The 22,063-nt window shown below is 61.7% G+C and overlaps 1 protein-coding gene across 6 annotated transcripts; it reads left to right on the plus strand.

Annotated features, from left to right (window-relative positions):
* Window positions 1-780: 780 nt before the first annotated feature.
* Window positions 781-22,049, plus strand: TUBGCP6 (tubulin gamma complex component 6). Of its 6 annotated transcripts, none has more exons than XM_080810003.1 (25): window positions 781-1,659; window positions 2,711-2,874; window positions 7,010-7,220; window positions 10,687-10,860; window positions 11,877-11,998; window positions 12,712-12,790; window positions 12,892-13,001; window positions 14,039-14,130; window positions 14,228-14,367; window positions 15,177-15,326; window positions 15,905-15,986; window positions 16,071-16,159; window positions 16,269-16,384; window positions 17,526-17,664; window positions 17,980-18,051; window positions 18,199-19,330; window positions 19,479-19,537; window positions 19,619-19,760; window positions 19,846-20,014; window positions 20,101-20,242; window positions 20,327-20,521; window positions 20,603-20,735; window positions 21,340-21,553; window positions 21,635-21,834; window positions 21,925-22,049. In XM_080810003.1, exons 1-25 carry the CDS (start codon window positions 919-921, stop codon window positions 22,014-22,016), a joined length of 4,959 nt encoding a protein of 1,652 aa, XP_080666129.1. In that variant the 5' UTR covers window positions 781-918; the 3' UTR covers window positions 22,017-22,049. The 6 variants fall into 6 exon arrangements, with proteins under 6 accessions (XP_080666129.1, XP_080666130.1, XP_080666128.1 ...); XM_080810004.1 differs by having other exon boundaries at window positions 18,199-18,987; window positions 19,096-19,330; window positions 20,101-20,521; XM_080810002.1 differs by having other exon boundaries at window positions 20,101-20,521.
* The last annotated feature ends 14 nt before the right edge of the window (window positions 22,050-22,063 follow it).

Below are 22,063 nucleotides of genomic sequence, written 5' to 3' on the forward strand. Positions count from 1 at the left end.
GGGAGCTGGGAGGTCTGGGCGTGGCGGAGAAGCAGGAGTCCAGGGCGCCGGGGTTTCTCCCTGCCGCAGCTGCAGGCCGGCGGGCTTCCCGGAGGAGACGCAGCGCGCAGGCCCGCGGCACGCGCTCGGGCTGGGTCTGTGGCGGACGCGGCGATGACCGGGGTCCCGCTGGGGGCCCCGCTCCAGCCCCCACTCCTGGCGTGCGCAGTCCAGCCTAGCGAGCGCCCCCTCGGTCAGCTTCCACCCTCCCAGGCACCGAAATCCAGCGAAACTGTGACTCCACCCCCTCGGTCCAGCCCGCAGCGGACCTCCGCTCCCCTACGGGGCCCCGGCAAGCCCAACCGGAAGCGCCCCGCCCGCCGCCCCGCCCTTCCGGTGACGCAATTCCGGCGCGACCGCTACAGGCACCCTGAGCGGTCGCGGGGCAGTGACGGGGCGGGCGGGGATGGTGGTGGTGGCGGGAGCGGGCGCTGCGTTCTCGTTGCGGGGTGAGGCCTCGCCCGGGGACCCTGCCTGCCGCCACCCCCACACTCCCTCCCCCGGCGGCGCGAAGCCCCGGCGGCCCCTCTCGGGACGCCGGCAGAGCGTGCAGAGCGGGCCGCGTCCGCTGTGTCCGGCCCTCGCGGTCTCCTCGGGGTTGTCCCGCTCCGTGACCCCTGGCCGGGGAAGGCTGGTGGCTGGGACAGGCGGCGAGCTGGCGCTCTGCGGGCTGCTGCGGGCGGCGGGGCGGCGCGGGGGGGGGCGCGGGGAGGGCGAGCACCCGGAAGCGCCAGTGCTGAGCCTCCGCTGCCGGTCTCGGGTCGCCCGGCTCTCGGCCCCGTGCGGTCCGCTCCCGCGTCTGCGTCCGCGAGGCCGGGGTGCAGCCCGGCCGCGGTGCTTTTCCGCCTGCTGGGGGCCGGGAGCTGAGAAGGGGTGGGCATGGCCAGCGTGCCGCAGCTGTTGGACGAGCTGTGCGAGGCCCTCCTGCCTGCCGCGAAGGCTCCCCTGGGCCAGCGCGGCGTGAGCCGGAAGAGGGCAAAGCAGAGCCTCAAGAGGGTGGCCTACAGTGCCCTCCTCACGGGTCTTTTTCAAGACGAGACGCATAAACTGCAGCCTGATCTCGCGAAGCTCCCCGTGAAGAACAAGGTCCTCATGCTGTCCTTCGACTTGAGAGTGGGCGGCCTGGGCCCCGAGGCTGACCGTCTGGAGGCGCTGGTGGAGGAGCTCCTCGCGGCCCCTTGCGGCCCGCTGGTGGAGGTGGGGTCTGTTTTGGACCTCCTGGTTCAGCTGGCAGGGAGCGGCCCCCCTCGGGTGCTGCAGCGCAAGAGGGACTACTTCTGGAACAACAGGCACGTGGGGAGAAACGTGCCGTACGGCGGCTACGACTGCTACGACCTGAGTGTGTTTGAGTTGGACGTCCAGTCTTTGATCTCCAGGGAGGAGTACTTATGTCAGGACATGATCCAGAAGGCGCTTCAGGTGATGGAGGCGGCCCCAGGCACTGGCCTGCCCACCACGGGGCTCTTCTCATATGGGGACCCTCGCAGTGACAGGTTTGAGAGAGACACCCGGGTCTCGCTTTTCGGCGCCCTTGTGCACAGCCGCACGTACGACATGGACGTGCGACTGGACCTGCCCCCGGTGCCGGACAGTGCAGACCTCTCTGGATTGGCCATTAAGGTAGAGTGTGTGCTTTCCTGCGTCCAGCTCCCTAGCAGCTGGACATGCCTCCTTTGACCTCCCCTTGGTCATGGTAAAGGTAGGGTAACACTCGAGTTCCTGTCACCTGGTGGCTGAGCTGTGGCGAGGCAGGGCTGCTGGAGTGGGCTTCACCTGGGTGGGCAAGGACCCCACTGCCCACCTGCAGACGGGAGCAGCACGCTGCCTTTCATCTTCGGACGGGGCGTGTTGTCAGGTCACTTACCCTGCTCTCTAGGGTTGCTGTTTACGTTTGATGACAAGGAAGTAGCAGGTTCAGCCGCCTGTCAGGTACTCAGCAGCCACACAGCGGAACCCTCGTACTGTGTGGCGGTTTTGTGTCCTTTCTTCCACCTGGAACGTGGGATATTTCTTACCTTAGTAAATCATTGTGGGTTTTTGTGTTTCGCGGCTTTATAAATGTTGCTGAAACATTTCAGTGCTATCATTACTCATTTATTCCCTTACTATGAAACATTCTCTCTATAACAAACTAAATTTTCCCGTTTACTGTGATTTCTTTGTTTTTCTTTAATTTTTAAAGAATTTAAAGAATTTATTTACTTATTTGAGAGAGTGAGCGCACGAGCATGGGGGCAGTGGCAGGCAGTGGGAGAAGCAGGCTCCATGCTGAGCAGGGAGCCCGACGTGGGGCTGGATCCCAAGACCCTGGGGAGTTAGGCAGATGCCTAATGGACTGAACGCCCCAGATGCCCCTACTATGATTTTTGTGTGCTGGGTTCCCCAAAATGGATTTTCACATCAGAACCATTTCATGAAAAATTCCGTTTTAAGTTACATTGATGCCTTTATGTGTCCTATGCAACTGGAGATTGATCATCTTAATTGATCCCTTAAATGATTCCAGTGGCAGTGAAAACACTGTGTAGTAGCTACGTGCTTGGGAAAAGTAGAGGAAGTGTTGTGCCGGGTGTTTCCTGGGGGGGGCGGTGTCCAGGAATTCTGACCACACTTGGGTGAAATTTAGACCCAAAAGCATATGTGATGTTTCCTTCTCTCCTGTGGTCTCCAGGTTCCTCAGAGTGTGGATCAGTCTGACGATGAAGGGTTCCAGTCAGCATCTAATTTGACTCCTGACTCCCAGTCTGAACCGGGCATGACTCCAGACATCGACCTGTGGGATGCTGTGCTCACCTACGAGGCCAGCAAGCGGAGGTGCTGGGAGCAAGTTGGATGGTACGTGAGCCTTTGCCCCTAAACGCAGCCCTTTGCCCCCCCAATGTGTGAACATGGCCTTTACTCAGGAGAGCTTAGGCCATTGTTTGTAGAGTAGCTATGATGGGATTAAGAGCCCGGAAGTTTCAGTCAGGCGAGTGTGTGGCCTGGCCTGGGTCCCGGGAGGTGAGAGAGATGCTGAGGGAAAGGATTTGCAGGCTTCGAAGAGGTTTATCTGGTGCCAGTAACTTCTGCAAATGAGAGAGTCAGTTGGCAGCGGAGTGATGTGCTACCGTGAGGGCTCCCAGTCGGAGCTGTGGAGGGCAGCCCGCAGGCTGAGCCGTCAGGGCCAGGCACGGTGCTGGTGAGGGAACGGTCTTCACATCGAGGACTGACACTGGTGCTCTCTGGCTGACAAGTTCCAGTCATAGCAGTGCTCCCTTGGGCCCATCCGGGTCCAGAGGTCTCTACACGGAGGACTCTCAGAGTCTATAAAGCGCTGGTGTCCCTCAGAAGCTCCCGGATTGGGGCTAGAGGATACACATTTCCCACTATCTGCTGCTGGGACCCTCTTGTCCTATCTCATGTACTGGCAGTTGTGTGGAGGACCACTTTGGGGAGCACGGGTTGGAAGAGGCAGGGTTAGCAGCGGTGCAGTGCCTTTGGAGCAGCGTCTGGGGGCCAGCAGGGTCTCCTGAGGATGGACACGTGCCAGGGTGTAGACAAGTGCCAGTTGTGTTCGAGCACCGCTCCTGCTGGCGAGGTCATCTACCCCCCCGCCCCTGCCCCCCTCTCCCGCAGTGGATTCCTCCGCAGCGGATGGCCAGCTCCCTGCTTCCCTCCGCACCGCTGGTGGAGGTCGCCTTGTCTTTCCTGTCCTGCAACTTTCTGTCTTGTGTGCACAAAGCAAGTCTAGCCATCCCGCCTGCCGCCAACCCCTCACGTATCTCAAAAGTGGGCCAACAAGTTAGCACTTTCTTTTTTTAGTATTTGCTTAGTGGAATTTCACTCATTAGTTCCTGCTTTTCAGGTAACTGTTTAGGAGATAGGATTGCTCACCAGCTCTCTGTCCTTGCCTCCCTCACCTCCCCCAAGTATCATCCTCTGCCTGTTCTGGTGCGAACCCGATCCCACGGGGCCCTGAGCCCTGAGGCTTTCTGTTCTAGATCATTTGGCAAATCTTTTGAACTTGTTTCCGTTTAAACCCAGCCTTCTGCTGGTTTCCTGCCATGACCTCTGGCTAGTGAGCTGCTGCCCTCCTCAGCCCGAGCTGCCGGTCCGCCTTCAGCCCTAGGACCGTAAACTCTGTCCTTCGAGAGCCCGGGGGGACCCCTCTTGCTGCTTCACCCTGAGCACCCACGTAGGTCCGAAGGCCGCCCTCCCGCTGCCGGCCCTCCCTGCCGTTTCTCTGTGGCTCATTCTGCGGGGGCGGGGGTTTGGCTTCATTGTGGTCACGGCTGAGTTCTCCGTGGGGACAAGGGGAATTTGGGATTCTCTGCCTTCGCTCTGTTCCCAAAGGGTGCGCACGTGGCCATAGTGGTGCTGGTGTTGACCCTGGAAGGGTGGACTCGGGAACAGCTGGGGGGTGAGAGATGGGATGGCACCCGCAGCGTACGCCTGCCCTCAGCGACTCCCTCGAGGAAGCTCAGAAGAACTTTGAAACCTGAGAGGCCTTTCCTCATGCTTTTCTCTCCCAAGGGAGTGAGGGCAGATGTCCGTGGTCTGGCCGCAGCCCACTTGCCGACCTGGACGCCTCGGAACTGGCCTGTCTGTACGGGCCCCCCCCCCCCGCCCCTCCTTCATCCTCCACACAGTCGGTGCTGCCCTGCAGAGACAGAGAGCAGAGCACATCGTCAATCTGCCTGCGACACTTGTGGCTGCCCTGGGTCTGGAGCGAGGGCCAGTCCTCCTGTGAAGTCCTCCCCGCGTCCCCCCAGCTCCACTCACACTGACTCTTTCCTCTTCTTGCTGCTCCCAGGGCCTCTTGGAGCCCCACCCCGCCCTGGGATCCAAGTCGGTGCTTCCTTGTTTCTCCCGTCTGGGGCGCCTCCTCCGTGAGGCTGGGCGTGTCCACCTCGCCGCTCCCCCTGCACTCACATACTTGCTGAGTGAGGGGAAGAAGAATTGACATGCATTGTCAATTAAAAAGGATTTTTGACTTCTTTTTTTTTTTAAGATTTATTTGTTTATATATTTGACAGGCAGAGATCAAAAGCAGGCAGAGAGGCAGGCAGAGAGAGAAAGGGGGAAGCAGGCTCCCTGCTGAGCAGAGAGCCCGATGCGGGGCTCGATCCCAGGACCCTGGGACCATGACCTGAGCCGAAGGCAGAGACTTCAACCCGCTGAGCCACCCAGGCGCCCCTGATTTTTTTTTTTTTTAAGATTTTATTTATTAGCAAGAGAGAGACAGCTGGGGGGCTCAGTCGGTTAAGAGACTGCCTTCGGCTCAGGTCATGATCGCAGGGGCCTGGGGTCGAGCCCCGCATCAGGTTCCCTGCTCAGCGGGGAGCCCGCTTCCCCCTCTCCCCCCAGTCCCCGCTCCCCCTGTTTCTTTTCTCTCTCTCTGTCTCTCAAATAAATAAAATCTTTAAAAAAGAAGGTTTTGTTTATTTGCGAGAGAGAGCAGGAGCAGGGGGAGGGGCAAAGGGGGAAGCAGACTCCCTCCTGAGCAGGGAGCCTGATGCAGGACTTGATCAATGTGGGGTTGATCCCAGGACCCCGAGATCGTGACCTGAACTGAAGGCAGACGCTTCACCGCATGAACCCCCTAGGTGCCTCAGAAGGATTTTTGGTTTAATAGGTTTTGAGATGTATTGTTCTTGTATCTTGTGTCTCATGCCTGATGGGGATACAGACGTGCTGGTGGTCAGACGTGTGTCTTGATGTTAGACTGTCCTCAAGCTTGGACCTGTTACCCCCTCAGGAAGTGATTTTTGCCTTTGAAGAATAAATGATACTCTTTGGACGTGCTAGACCTAAAAATAAGGTTTTTGTTTTTTGTTTTGTGCAGAGAAAGGGAAAGGAGCTGGTTAGGTATTAAAAATGAAAAGATTTATTTATTTATTTATTTATTTATTTAAAGATTTTATCTATTTACTTGACAGAGATCACAAGTAGACAGGCAGGCAGAGAGGGAGAAAGCAGGCTCCCCGCTGAGCAGAGAGCCCGATGTGGGGCTCGGTCCCAGGACCCTGGGATCATGACCTGAGCCGAAGGTAGAGGCTTAACCCACTGAGCCACCCAGGCGCCCCAGAAGAAAAGTTTTAAAAGCGCTTGTGTTCCCTAAGCTCCCCTTACTAAGAAATTACTTTTTCAGTGGATTTTAAAAAACAGCCCTTTTCTGTTTTTCAGTACGGGTTGATGGTTTTCAAAGGAATATTGAAAAAGTGATAACTGGTTTTTTGAGCTGCTTTTGAATGATGTGGCTGTGAATTCCTAGCTCAGCACCATGTGGAGGCAGAGCCCCCAGAGGCTGCCGTGTGCTGGGAGACCCCTTTTGCAAGACCCAGCAGGCACGTCACATCCGAAAACTTGTGAGACTTTTTGTTCTTGAAACTGAATGAAGGAAGGCTCGTCAGGCTATGCGGAGGGCCGGCGGGGGCTCTCACGGTCTGTCCCTGCCGGTCTGTCCCTGCCGTTCTTTGCCCTCCCAAGAGGGAGCCGTTGCTGGGGCTCGGGTCACCTGCTGGGTGGGCCTGGTCCTGCTGGGGCCGCCCCGACCGGGAGCTCCCCCTGCTGGCCGCCTGGTGCCGTCCCGGGACGCAGGAGCGGCCAGTGCACCTCACATAAAATCTGCCCTCACGCTTGTGTGTGGCTTCTTTAACTTAGTATAATGTCCTCGAGGTCCAGCAGGTGTCAGTGTCCATTCTAGGCCTGAGTGATCGTCCGCTTTATGGACAGGCCATGTGTTGTTCACCCATTCGTCTGTCCGTGGACGCCTGGGCTGCTTCCGCCTTTGGGCTGTTGTGAATTGTGCTGCTGTGGGCACTGTGTGGTCGTCATGCGGAGGACCGCCGTGTGGCCCTGGGCACTGGGCAGGCGGGGGCACTTCCTGCTGCTTCTGGTCTTAGTCGCTCTCTCCCCGGGCTTCTCCGCATGCGGCTGAGGTGTCTGTGTCGCTCCGTCCGCTCAGTGCCCCCTCCTCTGTCTCCCACAGCCCCCCCGGCCACAGAGAGGAGCCCTACCTCACCGAGGCCGGAAGGGACACCTTCGACAGGTTCTGCAGGCTCCGCCACGGGGAGCTGCAGGTGCTTGGCGGGGGCCTGCTACAGGCCCCACAGCTTGTCCTGGTGAAGGAGTGCGAGCTGGTGAAGGATGCGCTGAACGTCCTGATCGGGGTCGTGTCGGCCACGTTTTCCCTCTGCCAGGTGAGCAAGTGCTGGCGTGCGGGGACAGCCCCGGCTCCGTTTGACAGCCCGCCGTGGGCCGGGCACTGTGCAGGGCAGACGGGAGCCTAGTGCGGTAAGTGGGTGGCTGGATGCCGGCCTCAGCGGTGGGCCGGGGGAGGACGCCGCAGGTCGCCGGGGAAGCTGGCTCCGTGGCCTGCCTGGAGGACATGGCCATGGTCTTCTCGTTTCAGTTCTAAAAAGTACTCGTTTATGAACGTCCTTTTAGAACTGAACAAAAGTGAGATGCTTATTGCTGTTGGTGGAACTGTGGAGATGTGCTCCCCGTTTCCCTGACCATCCTCAAGAGGCACCGAGTGGCCCTCTGAGCCTTCCCTGTGCTTGGCGGGGCGCACGTTGGGCCCCGGGGAGCACCTGCCTTGCAGGAAGGGGGCCCGTGGTTCGGACACGGTCGCTGGCTTTACTCAGTGCCGTGGGCTTCTCTCCTGGCCGGTGGGCGGGACTGTGCTCATTCTGAGCAGCAGCTGCCGCTTTTCTACCGTTTGCCTTTTGGCTCTCGTAAAGTGAACGAATGCATTTCCGAGCATGAAGCCTTTCCTGCGCACTCTGCAGCCTTCTCTCGTGTCAGCGGCCGCCTCTCCGGATCTTAAGCGTCGTTACAAAGTGGCTGTTCTCGAACTTGAGTATGTGCTCAGTGCATGTCCTGGGGTTGCCCCGGAGACATGTGGTCCCGGAGACATGTGGTCCCGCTGACTCCTCAGGTGACTGATGGGGGTGCTGGTGTGAGGGCCACCCTCTGGAGACTTTCTAGAATGCCGTTTTGAGGCCTTGTACGAATGACCTTATTGTGGAAGCGATCCCCCTCCTTTTTTTTTCAGTTTTAGTAAAATACACATAAGAGAAAATTTACCATCTTAATCACTTTTTTGGGGTGAGATTTATTCATTTTGAGAGAGAGTGCACAATGTGTGTGCTTGGGAGGTGGGGGGCGAGGGGCAGGTCGAGGGAATGACTCCTCACTGAGCGCCGAGCCCATCGCGGGGCCCGAGCTCACGATCCTGAGATTAGGACCTGAGCTGACACTGGGAGTCAGATGCCTAACTGCCAGCACCACCCAGGTGCCCCCCACTTTTTTTTTTGTTTAAACCACTTTTAAGTATGCTGTTCAGTGGCATTAGCTACATTCCCAGTGTTGTGTGATCATCATCACTGTTTCCAAAATTTTTCATCTGCCCAACCTGAACTTCCCAAACTGTCCCCATCACACACTCTCCCCCTGCAGCCCCCTCCCCGGCCCCACCATCTGCTCTGAGTCTGACCACTGCGGGTGCGTCCTAGAAGTGGGGCCAGGACTTGTCCTTCTGTGTCTGGCTGGTTTCACTCAGCACCGTGTCCTCAGGGCTTCCCCAGGTCATGGCAGGTGTCTGCTGCTCTTTCCTTTTTTTTTTTTTTTTAGAAGGTTTTCTTTCTTTATTTGACAGCGAGATCACAAGTAGACAGAGAAGCAGGCAGAGGGGGAGGGGAAGCAGGCTCCCCTCTGAGCAGAGAGCCCAATGCGGGGCTCTATCCCAGGACCCTGGGACCATGACCCGAGCCGAAGGCAGAGGCTTAACCCACTGAGCCACCCAGGCGCCCCACCACTGCTGTTTTAAACAGAAGTGGTGAAAACCGACATTCCTGCCTCCCGCGTCCTAGGGGAAAATCTTGTCTTTTCCCGTGGAGCGTGGTGCTAACCGTGGGCTTGTCATACGTGGGTTTTATCTTGAAGTGTGCTGGAATCTGTCAAATGCTTTCTTTGCACCAATTAAGGCAACACTATTTTTCTTCATTCTGTTGTGGTTTATTGCATTATTGTTTTGTTTTTTTTTCATTTCTCCAGTGAGTATTTATTGTTAGCTGAGCTGTGATTCAGGATCCCAGGATGGGGATCAGCAGGCACACAGGTGGGAGATGGAGGGAGGGCAGAGGGGAGGGGGGTGCAACCAGTTCCCACCTTCCCAGGAAACATGCCTCCTGCCTGGTGGTCGTCCCAGGCTGACACCCAGGATATGGGGCTTGGGGACGCGTACAGGTGCCGGTACCATTCGCACACGGAGATGTCTCCCCTGTTAGCGGTCATGAAATCCTGGAAGTTCTTGGTTTTGGTCTTGATGTCTTCTGCCATGGTGCTAAAGCAGCTCGCAGACCAACGTGACCCTCGGTGAGGCTGGACTGATCGATTCCTGGATGCCGAGCCACCCTTTTTTAATAGGCCGCTGGATTTGATTTGTTAGTATTTTCTTTTTCACATTTATTTATTCATTTTTGGGTGGGTGGCCAGGGAGAGCTAGAGAATCTCAAGCAGACTCCACGTCCAGGATGGTGCCCGTGGGGGTCCATCCCACGACCCTGAGACCATGACCTGAGCCGAAACCAAGAGTCAGATGCTTCCCCAGCCGAGCCACCCAGGCGCCTTGATTTGTTAGTATTTTGTCAGAGATTTTTACATTTATATTCATAAGGGATGTTGGCCTGTAGTTTTCCATTCTTATAGTGTCTTTATCTTGCTTTGGAATCAGGGCAATACTGGCCTCTTAGAATTGGGAAGTATTCTCCTTTTTTGGGTTTTGGGAGAGTTTGAGAACGATTGGTGTTATTTCTTCAATTGTTTGGTAGAATTCACTGATAATGCTGTCTGGTCCCGAGCTCTTCTTTATTGGGAGGGTTTTTTGTTTGGTTAAATTTTTCTTTAAATTGCAATAAAACGCACAAAACATTTATCATTTTTTTTTAAAGATTTTATTTATCCATTTGACAGAGATCACAAGTAGGCAGAGAGGCAGGCAGAGAGAGAGGAGGAAGCAGGCTCTCCGCTGAGCAGAGAGCCCGATGCGGGGCTCGACCCCAGGACCCCGGGACCGTGACCCGAGCCGAAGGCAGAGGCTTTAACCCACTGAGCCACCCAGGCAGCCCAGAACATTTATCATCTTAGCGTGTTGGGAGGTGTTGTGTCTGTTGGAGCCTGTTGCTAGAGCTGCATCGGCCGGGACGTCTGGGGCTTGTCCGTCGGCCTGCCCGGCCCGCTGTGCCGGCCCGTGGCTCCCCTCCGTGACTGCAGAACACGCTCAGCCGCAGCCTTGTGTTACCGCCTTCGGGTGCCCCTGCGAGCCAAGCGACCAGATCCGGTGCCTGCGCCGCAGGTGTTGTGCGTGCACAGCTGCGGCGCACGGGAGGCCGCGTGTTCCCCTGTGCGCTCACCCGCGGTGGGCTTCACCCTGCAGTTTGGTCCGTGAGAGCTCCTGCCTCGTCTCTGCAGGCGCAGGTTCTGTTGCTGAGTGGGGGACGGTCGGCTCTGCCGGGTGGCCATCTGCTCTCCGCTCTTGGTGCTTCCTGTCTGTGCGTTGTGGTTTTGGGGACACTGCGCCGTGCTGAGGGGGTGGAGGGGGGCAACGATACCGTGTTGGGCTCTGGGTGCCTGACTCAGTAGCCTCTGTTCTGCCCTGTCCAGCCGGCCCAGACCTTCATGGTGAAGCGAGGTGTCCACGTGTCCGGAGCCTCTCCCGAGAGCATCAGCAGCCTCCTCTCAGAGGTGGCCGAGTGTGGGACGCACTATGCACGTCTGAGCGAGTTCTCTCTGCAGCCTGTGCTGGACTCCTCGTGTGGCAAGGGCCTCGTGTTCCAGGTGTGGCCCTCTGCCTTGTGGCTGTCCCAGACCTTCCCGGGAGCCTCAGAATTCTACCCCAGGACCACCTTTTGTTTCCTTAGCAACGTCTAAAAGCTGACAGCTACTCTTTGGGAACGGGGTTCCCCTGGGATGATGTTTTAGCCCAGTGTCACTTACCTGCAGACCTGGGGAGCCTGTGTTTAGGCCGTGGGACAGAGGTGCAGCCGGCATTCGGGGCCAGGGCAGTACGGGGTGGGCATGCATTGCCTGCTCCCTGCTCGGCCCTCAGGGAGTCGCACAGTGTCCTCCCTTATTTGTGACACTGGAGTTCTAGGCCCTGGGGCTGAGCCATCTGTTCTGGAGAACCTTGCAGTCGGCCCATGTGCCGGGTAGAGCACCCCTAGCCCCGGGGCAGCAGGTGTGGGCTGCTGGGAGGGACGGGCCTCCGGACGGGGCAGGAGCTTTGGGAGAACAGAGAGAACAGCAGCAGAGGAGACGGGGCGCTGGGGCCCGGCGGGGGCACTTTGGGGCCCAGTGGCATTGCCTTCGGCTGACCTGATGAGGTTCAGGTGTGACACGGCACGGGGCGGCTGGGGGAGGCAAGGAGGGAACCGGCGAAGATGGGAGGGACCGCCGTGTGGGTTGGGGGACATGGCTGGTGCGGGAACTGACTTTTGTCCCGGAGCCTTCCGTGCAGACCTCCTGTGGAGACGGAGGCTGAGCCAGGGCCCCGTGGCCGTGGATGCAGCCCCGGACGCACGTGTGGTCAAGACCCCGGTGGTTCAGAGCTCCCCCTGGGACCCACAGTCCCAGGTTTCCTGGTGTAGCTGGTCTGGGCCCTGGGATTTCGTGAAGGGTCCTTGCTTCCAGCTGGGCGGGGGTCCCTGGGCATGACCCGGAGATGACCGTTCCTCAGGGCTGGGGGATGGGAGCCAAGGCTTTTCCTCCCACTCCAGTGGTGTCCTTCGAATTCTGCGTGCGGCGGCGGCATCCCCGTGCGCGGCTGCCCTGCTTCCAGCCCCCTCTCCCTGCAGGCCTTCACCAGCGGCCTGAGGAGGTACCTGCAGTATTACCGGGCCTGCGTCCTCTCTACCCCGCCCACCCTGAGCCTCCTCACCATTGGCTTTCTCTTCAAGAAACTGGGCCGGCAGCTCAGGTGAGCCCTGGCAGGGGGCCGTTGTGGGGCTTGCTGGGCTGCGAAGGGCTGGCGAAAACAGGGGCCCTTGCCCCCGACGGGCTCCCCGGGTGCTGTGTGCTGAGTATCTGTTGGTGGTCTTCCGTGGCAGGTCCTGTCTGGGGTTGGGGGCTCCTGCCTGAAAGGCACCCAGGGTCCCCACAGTCCTGGCCCCTGGCGCTCATGGTCCAGGGGGTAAACTGGGTGGAGTGGTGTAGTGGGTGCCCTTGGGAGAAGGGAGTGTGGGGCCTGGGGGTGCTGGGGAGGGCGGTTCAGTGGGCGAGGACACCTCACGGGCAGAGGGGCTAGCGGTGGGGTGCAGGGGGAGGCGGGGCAGGCGCACGGTGCTGCCATGTGGACGTGGACCGCAGCAGGGCGGAGGCCGAGGGGTCTGGGCAGGGTCTGCCCAGTCAGCGCGTGAGAGGAGACGTCACTGGGCGGGACGCGGTGGGGTGCGACAGGTGCAGGGGAAGGGTCGCAGACACAGGGTGGCTCTGAGTCTTGTCCGAGCCTGAGAAGGGTGTGGGGGTGCATGGGGTGGGCAGGGAGGGGCCGGGCAGGAGGCTTTGGTCTGGAGTCCCTGTACTCTGTGAAGGTAGGCAGAGATGGGCCTGGGGGACATTCTGCCCTGGTGTCCCTGGACCTGGGGGTGCGGTGCGTCTGCCCACCTGGTTTCATGCAGCCTCTGCATCTAGGTACCTGGCCGAGCTCTGTGGCGTGGGCACTGCGCTCCCAGGTGGCGGCGGCGGGGAACCCAAGGCCGCCTTCCCCACCGTGAGTTCTGGTTCTTCCCGAGGGGCGGCTGGGTGGTGGGGCTGCTGCTGGGCGTCAGGGGCGTGTGGTGAGTGCCCTGAACCTCCCCTTGCTGTCTCCAGGGGGTGAAGCTGCTCTCCTACCTGTACCAGGAAGCTCTGGATAATTGCAGCAACGAGCACTACCCCGTGCTGCTGTCCCTGCTGAAGACCAGCTGCGAGCCCTACACGAGGTGGGGCCCGCGCAGACTGTGAACCCCGCAGTCCCCCACCGTGCAGACCGTGTACCCCATGCACCCCACGAACCCCGCGCAGACCATGAACCCATGCAGACCACGTACGCTGAGCAGACCGCGTACCCCGCGTAGACCGTGTACCCTGTGCACCCCACGAACCCCACGCAGACCATGTACCCCGCGCAGACCGTGAGCCCTGAGTAGACCGTGAACTCTGTGCAGACCATGTACCCCATATACCCCACAAACCCTGCTCAGACCGTGAACCCCGTGCAAACCATGTATCCCACGCACCCCGCAGAGACTGTACCCCATGCACCCTGCAAACCTCGTGCAGACCGTGAACCCCATGCAGACCATGTACCCCGCGCAGACCATATACCCTGTGCACCCCGCATACCCTGAGCAGACCGCGAACCCCGTGCAGACCATGTACCCCCTGCACCCCGCAAACCCCGCGCAGTGTACCCTGTGCACCCCGCGTACCCGGAGCAGACTGCGTACCCCGTGCAGAACACAGACCCTGAGCAGACTGCGAACCCCGCGCATTCTGTGTACCCTGTGCACCCCACATACCCCACGTACCCCATGCAGACCGCGTACCTCATGCAGACCGCAAACCCCGCGTAAACTGCATACCCTGAGCACACCGTGCATCCACCGCAGACCACGTACCCCATGCACCCAGTAAACCCTGCGCAGACTGTGTACCGAGCACACTGCGCACCCACTGCAGACCGTGTACCCTGTGCACCCCGTGTACCCCATGCAGGCCGTGTACCCCATGCAGGCCGTGAACCCCGCGCAGACCACGTACCCCGTGCAGACCATGTACCCCGCGCAGACTGTGTACCCACCGTATATGTACAACAGCAGTCTGTTGTCGCACACCTGCTGATGGGGGAGATTGTGTGGGAGGAGGGGGAGAACTGCGTGGGGAGTTGGGGCAGGAGGGGGTTGGGCTGTGGCCTCGCTGGTCAGAATACGCTTGTGGCCGCCCTGACCCTTCACTGTGGGCCCATCCGCCGTGGCAGGTTCATCCACGACTGGGTGTACAGCGGCGTCTTCAGAGATGTCTGCGGTGAGTTCATGATTCAGGTGAACCACGAGTACTTGGGCTTCAGAGGTAGGTGGCTGCTGGTGGCTGGGCTGGGCCTCTGCCATCACGTGGGTCAGGGCCAGTGCTCCACCCCGGCCGGCCGTGTGTCCTGTCCCCAATTCAGATAAGTTTTACTGGACCCACGGCTACGTGCTCATTTCCAAAGAGGTGGAGGACTGCGTCCCTGTGTTCTTGAAGCACATTGCGCACGACGTGTACGTCTGCGGAAAGACCATCAACTTGCTGAAAGTCTGCTGCCCCCGGGTGAGGGGGCCCGCCCTCCTGTCCCTTTGTGTCTGTAGTTTGGGGTCAGCTCTCATTTTCCCGAGTGTCACAGGCAGCTTCATCGAGTCTGTGGGAGCTTGTCCAGAGACAGGATGAGAAGCAAAGGCATTTCGGAGGCAAAGGGGCGGTGGGCTCCTTCCCTCCTTTCTCCATGTAGGAAACTGCCCCAGTGGGACAGTTATCAGCCGCATCCCCAGGAAGGTGGACCTGGTTTAGGGAGTCATGTCTTCGTGGCTTAGTGGGTTGGGGGAGAAGGGTTTGCCAGGCTCGAAAGAGGAGGCCTGGCAGCGGCCCACGTGTCGTCCATGGGGTGAAGAGCTGTGGAATGGGGTGCAGGCGGGTTGCCCAGGATGGGGCTGGGAGGAGGCCTGTGGCTCATGGGGTCTCCCTGTGCTGGGCTGAGAACAGACCGAAGCTGCCAGGACATGGGGAGGGGCAGATGCTGGGGAGTGCACAGGCCGCGGCTTCCTGGGGAGGGAGCGGGGCTGGGGGTTGGCTAGCTGTGGGATGGGGTCTGTTCTGTCTGGGCTGAGCTCAAGGCCTGTGCCCAGGCCTGTAGCTCACACTCCTCCAGTGAGGGAGGCCGAGGAGAGGGTCGTCGGTGGGAGGCAGCCGTGGCCTGGGAAGAGACCACACACAACCCATCTGGGGTGTCCTGGAGCCATGCCCCTCGGGTGAATGAACATTTCTGAGAAAGGGAGCTATCCCCACAGGTCACCAGGAACAGAGGCAGAGCTGGGCGTGGGTCTGCATGTCACTGGCTCACCTCAGCTTTTCCTTCTTGGTAGCATTACCTCTGCTGGTCTGATGTCCCCGTCCCTCGGATCTCGGTGATTTTCTCCCCTGAGGAGTTGAAGGAGGTCGAGAGAGACTGTGCCATCTACGTGGGGCGGATGGAGAGGGTGGCACGCCACAGCTCCATCAGCAAGGAGGAGAAGGTGCTGGGTGCCGTGGGGTCTCCCTGCCCTCTGAGGGTCTCGGGCTGATGGGGAGGCTGCCCCTGGTGCCCTGTGTCTGGGTAGGGTTATCTGGGTGGGGGATGCCCGGGCGGGGGCTCTGTCCTTTCCTCTCTGGGGCTGGCTGGGTGGTGGACAGGCCCAGTCCTGGGCAGCAGGACCAGAGGTTCTCTCCTGCTCGGAAGGGGCTGGTATACCAGGACCTGAGCTTCGAGTGTTTTGCGTGCCCAGGGAGGGGTTTGATGGAAAGCCGTTTCTGGCCTGGCCCCCCGGGGGAGACCTGAGAGAACGAGGAGGGGTGGAGGCAGGGAGGGGCTGGTCCTCCATCCCCGTGAAGCCCACCTCGAACTCCTGCTCTCCCCTGGGGTGGGTGCGCGCAGGCCTGGGGGCACGGCCCGGCTTGCTTGGGGCGGGGGGGGGGGCATGTCGCTTGCCGAGGCTGTGGAGCCACGGTGCTGCCCGTGGAGGGGCCTGTGTGGGGTCTGAGCAGCCCCTGCTCTGAGGCCGTCCTAGAGCGGGGGACAGAGAATTTGGATGTGTTGACAGATGGTCTTTTTCAGGAATTACGAATGGAAATTGCAAAGCAAGAATTGATCGTCCAGGCTCGGGAAGCAGCGTCCAGGGTCCTGCGAGCGCTCAGTGGTGCGTGGGGCTCGGGTCACCCTCCGTGGCTCTGGGGCTGCCTGTGCGGCACCTCACCACTCCTCACCCCTCATCTCCACGCAGATCGGCAGACCTCGGAACGCATGGCCTTGGACGCCCGGAAGCGAGAACAGTTTCAGAGGCTGAAGGAGCAGTTTGTGCAGGACCAGGAGGTAGGCGGTGCGGCTGCCGGGGGTTGGGGCCTCGTGCGGGGGTGCTGGGGGGAGGGGGCCCGTGGGGTCCGGCTCTGACCCGCGGGGCTGCGTGTGGTGCCTCGTGCAGCGGCGCCGGGCAGCCCGGCAGGAGGCCCTGGATGACGACTTCGGCTACTCGCGAGAGCTCCGCGACAGGGAGAGGAGGCTGAGGGCCCTGGAGGAGCAGCTGGAGAGGAAGGCGAGGTAGGCGGCCGTGGGTGAGGCGGCCACTCTGGGCTGTCCTGGCGTGATCTCGTGACGGTCGTCTTTGCATCTTGAAGATTCTCACGTGTGTGTGAAGAGTGGGGGTCCGAGCTCCAGCGTGCGCCTGGGCCGAGGGCTTCGGGCAGCTCTGCCGTGCTCAGTGTGCTCCCCCGTCCTCAGCGCGTCTCGCGGTGGGTTAGTGTGGACTGGAACCCAGACAGGCGCGCACGATGGGTCTGTCTCTCCTACTTGTCTGTCTCTTGTTTTTTTCAAGTTCAACAACTCCCATCCCTTTTCTTATTTTTAAGCCTGTGATGAGCCTGACGCTAGATGGACGGGGCATTTGTCCAGCCCGGTGTCCAGGAGGCTGCCTCGTGGCGCCTTTAGCTTGCCCTGCCCTCCCTTTTGTCTCCTGTAACCCGGCAGCAGAGCCGGCCTCTCCCGGGGGCACCTTTGTGGGGGGCTGTCTCTTCCCGCCTCTTCTCTCAGGACCACAGTCGTCCTGACCTTAGATACTGTTCACGGAGCACGTGTCGTGTGTGTGCATGCATCTGGGCACGTGTGCACCTATGTGCGTGTGGGGTGGATGTTCTTCTGTCGTCGATGGGAGACAGCAAAGTGTAGGGCGGTGTCCCTGGTCTGGGGCATCTGAGTGGGAATGAGCTAGTCCAGGTCTGACCCCCTTCCCTGCTGGTGAAAGGACCAGAAGCGCTGTGAGTAACGTGCGGGGAGAGCTGCCAGGGAAGCAGAGCGGCGCTGCCGAATGCTCGCTGTACCTTTTGGCGCTTGTCTTTAGTTCAGCAGAACAGGAAGGTACCTCTCGTACGGGGGGCCTGGCAGCCCTGGGCCTCCTGCCTGTCCTCTTGCTTCCGACCGTGTAGCGGCTCATTCTGGTGTTTGCTCAGCAGATGTCAGCTGAGCCCTGGCTAGGCGCCTGTCCTCCAGGGTCCTGGTCTGGTGGGCAGGAACACCTGCCCAGCGAGGCCCCTGCAGGTGCAGTAGGGGGCCCCACCGGGAACCAGCTGCTGGCCTGGGAAGGTGCCGAGGGCCTCTGCCGTGGAGAGCCATCCTAGCCCGTGGGGTACCAGCTGGACAGTGTCGGGCGACCGTGGCAGCTGGGTCTCTCTGGATGTGGCTTTAGGCAGGCACTGGTTGACCATTATAGCAAGTTGTCGGCAGAAGCAGCTCGCCGAGAGCAGAAGGCACTGTGGAAGATCCAGAGGCACCGACTGGCAAGTGCACGGCTTCGTTTCCTCGTAGAAGATCAGAAGCACATTCAGGTATCTCTGCTTTCCGATGGGAGCTCTTCCCCTGGGCTTCGGCGGTCTCAGAGCCCCTGAGAGTGCGTGCAGACCTGGGTTCCGGGAAAGGGTTGGCAACTTTGCCCAGGGACGTCGGGACTGGGAGGAGGCTGTGCTGGCGCCGGATGGCGGGCAGCGTGGGGTGCTCTCTGTAGGCCCAGGCTCTTCTCATCTCCATGCTGTGGCCCGTTTGGGCAGTTGGGAGCCGTGGGTTCCGTGTGTTGGGTGAGGGCGCCAAGGCTTTGGGTTAGATGGTGCAGGGCTAGGTGCTCACCACTGTTTGCTGAGTTTCAGGGGATGCTGAAGGACGTGTCTGAGGGGAAGGCCCTGGAGCCACTGGCCGTCCTCCCTGCTGCTGGCTCCCAGGTGAGGAGCCAGGGGCAGGGTTTGGGTGCAGAGCATGGGGTTGGGAGCTGAATGCCCCACGTCTGCACTGGCCTGTTCCAACAGTTCTCGGCTTTGGTGCTGGTTGCAGAACCGAGCTTGGGAGACTGACACCCGCTTGTGTTTCAGACTTTGTCTTTGGGCCGTGAGTACCGTGCCAGCGGCAGCAGCTCCGACTCCGGGTGTGCAGAGCCGCGGCATGTAGCTGCCTGGGACTGCCCGAACTCGCGGACGCCGCAGCCAGTCAGGCCGCCAGCTGCAGGGGCCTGTGGCTTGGGGCCAGGAGCCGAGCCGCAGCCGGGGCCGAGGGACGGGCCAGGGCCGTTCTCTGAGGGCCTCAGCATCCAAGACTTCCTGCCCAGAGCCCAGGAGGCCGAGCCGCCTGCGCAAGCTGGCGTGGCCCCTGTCCTGGAGGAGGCGCTACAAACCATCGGCTCCGACCTGCCTCCCTCGGCTCCATCCGATGTGGTGGCCACAGGGCCTGCTGGGCCACAGGAGTATGATTTCAGAACCATCCTGAGGCCCGCTGTAGCCCCCTTGGCTTCCCCAGGGCCCCCGCAGACTGTTGGAGGTGGCTTGAGCAATGAGGGGCAGCAGCTGTGGCGGGACAGTGTCACACAGCCAGAGGACACAGGTGTCCCGGATAGGCACGTGGCTCTGCCTCACCCCCACCCTGCTGGGCACACCGTCCCCCAGGAAGGGAGCAGTCAGGCCATGGGGCAGCTCCTTGAGCATGTGTCAGAAGGCAGCGTTCCCAGAGGCGGCTGTACTTCTGGGATGGCCCCCTCCCGACCGCGGTGGAACGTCCACGGACACGTGTCTGACGCCAGCATCAAGGTGGGGGAGAACGTGTGGGACGTGGCCCCCTCCCGACCGCGGTGGAACGTCCACGGACACGTGTCTGACGCCAGCATCAAGGTGGGGGAGAACGTGTGGGACGTGGCCCCCTCCCGACCGCGGTGGAACGTCCACGGACACGTGTCTCAGTCCCACGTGGCACTGAGTGCACTCTCTGGGGAAGGCCAGCCCGATATGCCCAGGCCCTGCCAGAGCCTCCATGACCAGGTGTCCCGGTCAGGCCTCAGTCTGAGAGCACAGAGCCCCGTCTGTGAGCACGAGCCACGGCTGCCTACAGAGACGGCCTCAGACAGCAACTCTGCCCAGGTGGCTGGTTCCAGTGGGGAGCAGCGTGGCCTCCAGGCTTTGCCATCCGCGGTGGCTGCATCTGGGGACCTGGGTGATGGTATCCCCGAAGAGCCAGGTCAGTGGGACCCCTACAGCTCTCCTATCACTGGTGGCACCTGTGGGCCCAGGAGGGATCTGGGCAGGGAGTCTGCAGCCCTGGGGACTTGGGAGGTCCCACTGTGGAGGGGCCCTCATACTCCTCCTGCCCCACTTGTGTTGCTCAGGACTGGGACCGAGTAGGGACACAGAGGACCTCTCTCCAAGTCACCCTCCAAGCTCACAGGTGAGGACAGATGGGGTTAGGGGTCTGGCTTGCCAGGATGGGGCTGCACGTAGGGGATCCCACTGTCCCTTTCCTTCCTAGGACGACGTGGCGGCCCAGAGCAGCCCCGGCCTTGGTGAGGAGGCGGCCGCGGCCCAGCGCTGGGCCCGGGAGCAGGCCTACCTGGCGGGTCTGGCAGAGCAGTACGGGCTGGAGCGGTACCCGGACAGCTACGAGGCCATGTGTGAGTGGCCGGTCACAGGGGCGGGCAGGCGGGCGGGCGGGAGCCTGGCGGGTCCCCTGCTGAACGGCCATCTGCCACCCTACAGCAGAGCCTCCCGTTGCCCACCTGCTACACCATGGGCTTCCCCGGGCCTTCGCCCTCCCGGAGGACCCCCGCGTCCGCTCGGACGCCGATGAGACTGCGGTGCAGCTGAGCGAGCTGCTGCCGCTGCCCGTGCTCATGAAGCACTCCATCAGCGCCCCGCTGGCCGCGCAGTGAGTGCCCATCCCTGCCCTGCCCGCCGTGCCTGCCCTGCCCGCCCCGTGCCCCGCCGCCCCTGACCCCGGGCCCCTCCGGCCAGCGTCTCGTTGGTGAACAAGGCCGCCGTGGACTACTTCTTCGTGGAGCTGCGGCTGGAGGCGCACTTCGAGGCACTGCGGCACTTCCTGCTCATGGAGGACGGCGAGTTCGCACAGTCGCTCAGCGACCTGCTCTTTGAGAAGGTGACCGTGGGGCGTGGTGTGGGCATGGCCGCTGGCCTCGGTGCCGGGACCCCCTTGGGACGCCTGTGCCCTCTCCTGCCTCAGCTGGGGGCGGGCCAGACGCCCGGGGAGCTGCTGAACCCGCTGGTGCTCAACTCCGTGCTCAGCAAGGCCCTGCGGTACAGCCTGCACGGCGACACGCCGCACGCCGCCAACCTCTCCTTCGCCCTCAAGTTCCTGCCTGAGGCCTTCGCCCCCAACGCGCCCGACGTGCTGAGCTGCCTGGAGCTCAGGTACAAGGTCAGCAGGGCCTGGCTGAGTGGCGGTGGGGGGGCGGGGGGTCCCCGCAGGGGCGTTGAGCTGAGCTGGCTTCACCTGCAGGTCGACTGGCCCCTGAACGTGGTGCTCACCGAGGGCTGCCTGAGCAGGTACAGCGGCATCTTCTCCTTCCTGCTGCAGCTCAAGCTCATGATGTGGACGCTCAAGGACATTTGCTTCCGCCTGAAGCGCGCAGGTGAGGCCCGGCCCGGGGCCCCAGCTCGTCCTGGGCCGCGCGCGTGCACGCCCGACACCCCCCCAGCTCTGGTGAGCCGCGCGCGTGCACGCCTGACACCCGCGGCCCCCCCCCAGCTCTGGTGAGCCGCGCGCGTGCACGCCCGACACCCCCCTCCCCCCAGCTCTGGTGAGCCGCGCGCGTGCACGCCTGACACCCCCCTCCCCCCAGCTCTGGTGAGCCGCGCGCGTGCACGCCTGACACCCCCCTCCCCCAAGCTCTCGTGAGCCGCGCGCGTGCACGCCTGACACCCGCGCCCCACCCCCCCAGCTCTGGTGAGCCGCGCGCGTGCACGCCTGACACCCGCGGCCCCCCCCCAGCTCTGGTGAGCCGCGCGCGTGCACGCCCGACACCCCCCTCCCCCCAGCTCTGGTGAGCCGCGCGCGTGCACGCCTGACACCCCCCTCCCCCAAGCTCTCGTGAGCCGCGCGCGTGCACGCCTGACACCCCCCTCCCCCAAGCTCTCGTGAGCCGCGCGCGTGCACGCCTGACACCCGCGCCCCACCCCCCCAGCTCTCGTGAGCCGCGCGCGTGCACGCCTGACACCCGCGCCCCACCCCCCCAGCTCTGGTGAGCCGCGCGGCCGGCTCCGTGCAGTTCCGCCAGCTGCAGCTCTTTAAGCACGAGATGCAGCACTTTGTCAAGGTCACGCAGGGCTACATCGCCAACCAGATCCTGCACGTCACCTGGTGCGAGTTCCGGGCACGGCTGGCGCAGGTGGGCGACCTGGAGGACATCCAGCGCGCGCACGCTGAGTACCTGCACAAGGCCGTGTTCCGGTGAGCCGGGCACCCGGGGCGCCTCCGCGCGTGTGGTCCGGGCCCCGGGCACCCCTCACCGTCGGCCGCGCGCTTCCTCAGGGGCCTGCTGACCGAGAAGGCCGCGCCGGTCATGAACGTCATCCACAGCATCTTCAGCCTCGTGCTTAAGTTCCGCAGCCAGCTCATCTCCCAGCCCTGGGTCCCCGCCGGCGGCGCCCGGGGCGCGGAACACCCCAACTTCGCCCTCATGCAGCAGTCCTACAGCACCTTTAAGTACTACTCCCACTTCCTCTTTAAAGGTGACTGTCCCCCAGGGCCGGGCGGGCTTGGGGACAGCGGGGCAGGAGCCCGCAGGCGGGCCCGGCTGAGCTGCTCCCGGTCCCCCCCAGTGGTGACCAAGCTGGTGAACCGAGGCTACCAGCCCCACCTGGAGGACTTTCTGCTGCGCATCAACTTCAACAACTACTATCAGGACGCCTGAGGCACAGGTGTGGTCTGTCCACCTCCCCACCCCCCCCCCACCCCCCG

This window comes from Martes martes (genome assembly GCF_963455335.1).
Source record: "Martes martes genome assembly, chromosome: 8".
Classification (NCBI taxonomy): Eukaryota; Metazoa; Chordata; class Mammalia; order Carnivora; family Mustelidae; genus Martes; species Martes martes.